Source organism: Xenopus tropicalis, chromosome 4 (genome assembly GCF_000004195.4).
Source record: "Xenopus tropicalis strain Nigerian chromosome 4, UCB_Xtro_10.0, whole genome shotgun sequence".
In the NCBI taxonomy this organism is placed as follows: domain Eukaryota; kingdom Metazoa; phylum Chordata; class Amphibia; order Anura; family Pipidae; genus Xenopus; species Xenopus tropicalis.
The window spans coordinates 123,919,245-123,924,856 of NC_030680.2; the positions used below are offsets into that span (position 1 = coordinate 123,919,245).

The 5,612-nt window shown below is 41.7% G+C and overlaps 1 protein-coding gene across 1 annotated transcript; it reads left to right on the top strand.

The window, feature by feature from the left end:
* Positions 1–295: 295 nt before the first annotated feature.
* MGC75753 (Novel protein of BTG family) lies at positions 296–2,269 on the top strand. Its single transcript, NM_203561.1, has 2 exons — positions 296–476; positions 1,608–2,269. The coding sequence occupies exons 1-2, from the start codon at positions 359–361 to the stop codon at positions 1,949–1,951; spliced, it is 462 nt and encodes a 153-aa protein (NP_988892.1). The 5' UTR covers positions 296–358; the 3' UTR covers positions 1,952–2,269.
* Positions 2,270–5,612: the final 3,343 nt, after the last annotated feature.

A 5,612-nucleotide genomic window follows, 5' to 3' on the forward strand; every position in this document is an offset into this window, starting at 1 on the left:
GCGCGACGCTAAGGCCTGGGCGTGGCCTAGTGACAGGGGAGGAGAGTAAACAAACCCAAACACTTTAATGACTTTGTAACCCCCTGTACGCCATCACCAGAAGCAGGTCCTCCCCTTCCCCTGGCAGGACGAGAGGGGCTCCAGCTGAACATCGGACGGAGTGAGAGGGCTAGCTCTGGCCTGCTTCCCCCCCTTCAGCGAAACACTCGGGAAAATCGGGGGTAGAAAGTTGAGGACTCTGGCTGCCGGAGATCACAAAGGAATCGCTTACGATTCTGTCCTGCCTATACGATCGAAGAGAGAGACCCGCTGCTGTTGATGTTTATATAGCTGTGAGGATTCAACCTTATATGCCACAATGATGACTGAGATCTCAACAGCTGCTGCGTTTATCACAAGTTTGCTGAAAACAACCGGGGTCATAGAGGAGAGGCAGCTGCAGCACTTCTGCCAGGTCCTACAGGAGGCCATGAAGGGTAAGATAAGGCTAGCCTGGCCTCTCTTTCTCTCTCATACACAGATGGACCCAATCTGATCGCACCAATTGCAACAACGCCAAGGAGCCCACTGGCACAAAGACCATCATGCAGATAAATGGCTACAAACATGGCCAGCACAGGCTTATTATTATGTGATACAACAATGCAGTCAGCTGCTCAAGGGAATCTACTTGATTCCAAACAATTCTGATTAAGAGTTTTAGCTTTTCAAACATTTTGTAACATTAAGGACAATTTATTCGAAATTGAACCAATTGTTTAATTGTAGGATGTTTATTTTGTTGCCCCTCCACCTGTTGTTTTACTACAGCTTCCCCCTGTGGCTCTTCCATATGTTGTGGTTTTGGGAGTTGTAGTTTAACAACAATCTAAGGGCAACATGCTGGACATATACCTTTGCTAACACTAAAAATACAACTGATAGAAAGCAATGGTAGTTTTGTTTAGCCCCAGTGGCTCTGTGTGCCTCCCTAACATACAGACAAACATCTTTGTTTTATCTTCCAGGGTGGAACAGTAGACTCATTAATCAAGGACATTATTATTCTGTCTAGTTCTAGGCTGGTTCAAGGGTCAGAGGATTTATTTTTGTTTATTAAGAAACAGCCATTTATATCACACAACCATAGTCATGTTTTTTTGTTTATCTGGATTATTTGTCCCTTATAAAGCTACTCTAGTTTCTTATGAGAAACATTTTACTATTGCAGAGAATTTCCAGTTGCAGTTTCCCAAATACTAAATTTGTATTTAACTATATAGGATTATACATTTGTTCTTTAGAGAGAGCCTTTCAAAATGTATTTAGAATTTCAGTTAAATAGCTTGAGATCGCATTGAGAATCCTTCACTGACGTATAAATACTGTACCTATTTTCTTTAAATGTTACCCAAGCACTTCTAACTAAAACACTGTTTACTCTCTTTGGGCATGCAAAAATGGCAGTTTTATTACTTATTATGTGAAGTTTTTTTTTCTGTGAACAATACTTGAATTACTGGTTATGTGAATGAATGTGTCTAAACGAGTCTTTATCTGGTCCCTCCCCCTATTCCTCCTAAACCCCTGCCCTCCCTGCAACCCCCACCTCTCTTTGTTTCCAACAGATCATTATAAACACCACTGGTTTCCGCAGAACCCTTTCAAAGGATCAGGGTACCGTTGCTTGAGAATTAACCACAAAATGGACCCCTTGATAGGACAGGCAGCAGGTCACATTGGGCTCAGCCACCAGAGACTGTTCCAGCTTCTCCCCAGCGAGCTGACTCTTTGGGTTGACCCTTTTGAAGTCTCCTATCGCATTGGTGAGGATGGGTCCATCTGTGTATTGTATGAAGGAGCCGCAGCAGGGGGCAAGCCTATTGAAAACCATGCAAGCTGCAAGGATGCACTTAGAATTGGCCGGAATAGCCCCTCCAAAAATTACAGCATAATGACAGTTTCTAGTTAAACAGCTGAAAAATAAATCAGGAATTGTACAATTACGTATGTGTCCCTCTTCTGCCTTGATTTGCGTTAATGTTTCATCTTCATTCCATAAACATTAAAACTGTAATACTGCCAAAAATGTACCGTCTTGTTGCAGAAGGTGAATGTAGAATACCATCTGGGGCAAAAAGCTCTTATTGTCATTTCTGTCTTTCTTTTATGACATTTTCTCGCTCCGGTCTCTGAAATTGTACATTGTAAAATGAAATCATGAGTCAAGAGAGAATTTATATTTTGGTATAACCATTGGCTCTTTTTAATAAAAAGAAAAACTATTTTATTTCTCTTTTGTGTGCACTCTGTGGGTCCGGTAGTGGTTGTCCTTTTGTAAAAGTATATTTTAATATGTTAACTCAGTATCTCATTTTTTTGATGTTTGCTGCCATATCAAGGTTTGCCTCTGAAGAAACCCTTATTGACAACAGAACAATCTGTTTGTAATCACAAGGGAGCTGATTTCTATTACCGGTGTGTATTTCTAAGCCTATATCTGCACAGGCACACACAATGCAAGTTTCTGTTAATAGGTAACGGCAAGTTTGCAGAAAGGAATGTTTTGTGCTCATAGTTAAGCTGTCGTAGTTTTATTTTTCTTCAGTAAAGTAAGAATATTTACTCCTAGAATGTCTTTTTTTTATTGTAGGTTAATGGATTGGTTATGGGTAATGTAAAAACAAGTTGCAGATTAAATTGCATTTAGCTGGGGTCACATGGATGGTGTATGTGACAGTGCAACTGAATCTGATGTAGCTACTTCATAACACGAGCAAACAACATCACCAAGCAGGTAGAGAACAGGAGGTGAGCCCCCATTGCTGACATTTACAGGAATGCTCGGAGCAGCTGGGTATCACGTGCTGCCTATGTTCATCTGATCACATGTACAGCTCAGTTCATACAAGCACGCTTGATTGGTTCCTAATGTAGATGACCCTAGTGTGTGAATGTGATTGCAAGCTGCACTGTGACAGGGAATGTTGTAACTAAGGAACAATCACTATCTGAACATTATAAATAAAGGAATGACAATAATAGGCTGGCACTCTACATCCAGCATTTTTAAGAAACTGCTACAGGCAGCCTTTCCTATGGAGTGTCTATAGTGACACTTCTGCACAGCACCCTGTGGGTCCTTTCAGGTTTTGCCTTGTGTCAGTTTATTCAAAACAATGATTTGCAGGGTGCCATGAAACTTAGTATGGGATGTTTTTGTGCTGATTTTTTTTTTTTTCATCTGAAATTTAAAGAAAATAAATCTTTCACTGTGCATAAAAAATACATGTGTACTAGCAAAAGTGTAACTAGCCTGAGCCCCAAAGGCTGACTGCGGTAGTAAGAAACTGAGTAAAAGTGTTGCCAGGTCAGTTTTTCTGCATCTAAAAACACACTACTATGGGTCTAGGGCAGGGATCCCCAACCTTTGTTACTCGTGAGCCACATTTAAATGGAAAAAGGGTTGGGTAGCAAAACAAGCATGAAAAAGGTTCCTGGGGGTGCCAATAAGGGCTATAAATGGCTACTTAATAGACCCTGTGTGGACTGGCAGCCTACAGGAGGCTCTGTTTGGCATTATACCTGTTTTTATGCAACCAAATCTCGTATCCTTACCAAAAATTTAAAAATAAGCACCTACTTTGAGGCCACTGAGAGCAACATTCAAGGGGTTGGGAAGCAACATGTTGCTCACAAGCCACTGGTTGGGGATCACTGGTCTAGGGCTTTGTGCATTAAATGTACTAGCAGTGATCCCCAATCCCGTGGCTTGTGAGCAACAAGTTGCTCTGCAACCCCTTGAATGTTGCTCCCATTGGCCTTAAAACAGGCTTATTTTTGAATTCCTGGCTTGGAGGCATAAAATCCAGATGTACTGCCAAACAAAGCCTCCTGTAGGCTGCAGGCCCATATAGGGGCTACCAAATAGCCAATAACAGTCCTTATTTGGCACCCCCAGGAACATGTTTAATGCTTGTGTTGCTCCCCAAGCCTTTTTTACATTTGAATGTGGCTCACTGGTTAAAAAGGTCGGGGACCCTTGTACTATAGGAATAATATTGTTCTTTTGCAAAATGTTAGGATTGTAAAAGTCACCAAGCAGTTCCATGACCATAACCTCACTTATCACATTGGGGTTTATAATATATTTTGTAAAGCATACCATTCAATGAATTATGTGACATGACTGACATCACTAAACAGCCATTATAACGGATGACATCACTAGGTACTGTTTATATAGGTTTATGTTACAGGTTATTGTTGGCTTATATGTATAAAAAAGTCATAGGCAGCTCTACTTGTGAGTCCGGAGACAATGTGCTCAGCAAAGTCTAGCTGCAAGCATAGCTCTAGGGGTCCCACTAATCACTAGGTCTGTATCTGTAATTGGAGCAGCGACTCCTTTTTTTGTTATGCATGAGGTGATAGATTACCTTTAACGTGGTTTCAACAGGAAATGTAAATGACCTGTGTACTTAGGGGTGTATTTACCACATAGGCACCTGGGGGCTTGCACCTAGGGTGGCAGCTTTAGAAGTTCAGCAGCTTTAGAGGTGCGACCCTTATTTCTTATATGGTAAATAAAAAGCTCAATAAAGCACAAAATCTCACCCCAGCCCCCTGCCAAATCTGGTGGTGGAGCTCAGGGAGGGGAGTCCCATTTCTGCTGCAATTGTTACATGCGCAGTGCAGGACCCGCTGCCTTCAGAGGCAACCTCAAGCTACTACATAATGCACCACCACAAATTGAATTATACTCAGTAGGAAGGTAACGTCGAATTGTCACCATCTCTGGAGGAGATTAAACTCTGATCCTGTCTACCATCAGCCTAATGCTCACATTGTAAAAGTACACATAGAATGGGATTTACAATTTCTGCCACTTCTTTCTGTCGCCTCTAAGCTACATTGGGGTGGTGTAGCCACATTTAAAAATCAGCAGTAAAAAAACTGCATATCTCAAAATTCTGTGTAGAAACACCATTGTTAGTAAAGCTGCTTAAACAGAACTTGCATAGGTTATGCAAATGTTACTGACTATGCCAGTTTCTATTCATGTTATTTTACACTCACAGCTCTTTGTTTCCATTGATTTCTAAGGGATGCATAATCATGAGGTTGAGTCCATTGTTGTCAGAAGTAGCTCACAGAAAGTCACTGGCATTTTGATGTTTGCTGCCAAGTGGTAACAATCAAAAACAACAAAAAAGTGGTAATTTAATGAATGGCAGAGCAGGGTGCAAAGTGTTTTGGCACTCCCTGCTTCTTGCTAGGACCTGTGCTTTCTGCATAACTACAGCACAACTAGCACAATAGCACAACTAGCACAATAATCAGGAGGGGAAAGCTCAGGAGGCACATAGGCAACTCCTCATACACCCCCATCTGACCCCTAATTTGTGTGTTTGAATGACACTGGCGGGTGCAGGGTACATAGGAGTATTGTACTTAGGGCAAGCAGTATGGTCAGGGCTGCCTTGGGCCCACCAGTGCCGTACTCTGCATTTTGCATATGATTTTTAATCCGGCAGGAGGTGTAGAATGCAGCAAGACCCCAAGCGGCTAAATTTTGTGCCCCTTAGAGCTGTAGCATTTGAATCTGGGTCTTTGTAATTGACATTTACAAT

Coding starts and splice junctions, on each gene's coding strand:
- MGC75753 (NM_203561.1), top strand. CDS start 359: ATGATGACTGAGATCTCAACAGCTGCTGCGTTTATCACAAGTTTGCTG. Junction 477..1,607: donor CCTACAGGAGGCCATGAAGG/GTAAGATAAGGC, acceptor TGTTTCCAACAG/ATCATTATAAACACCACTGG.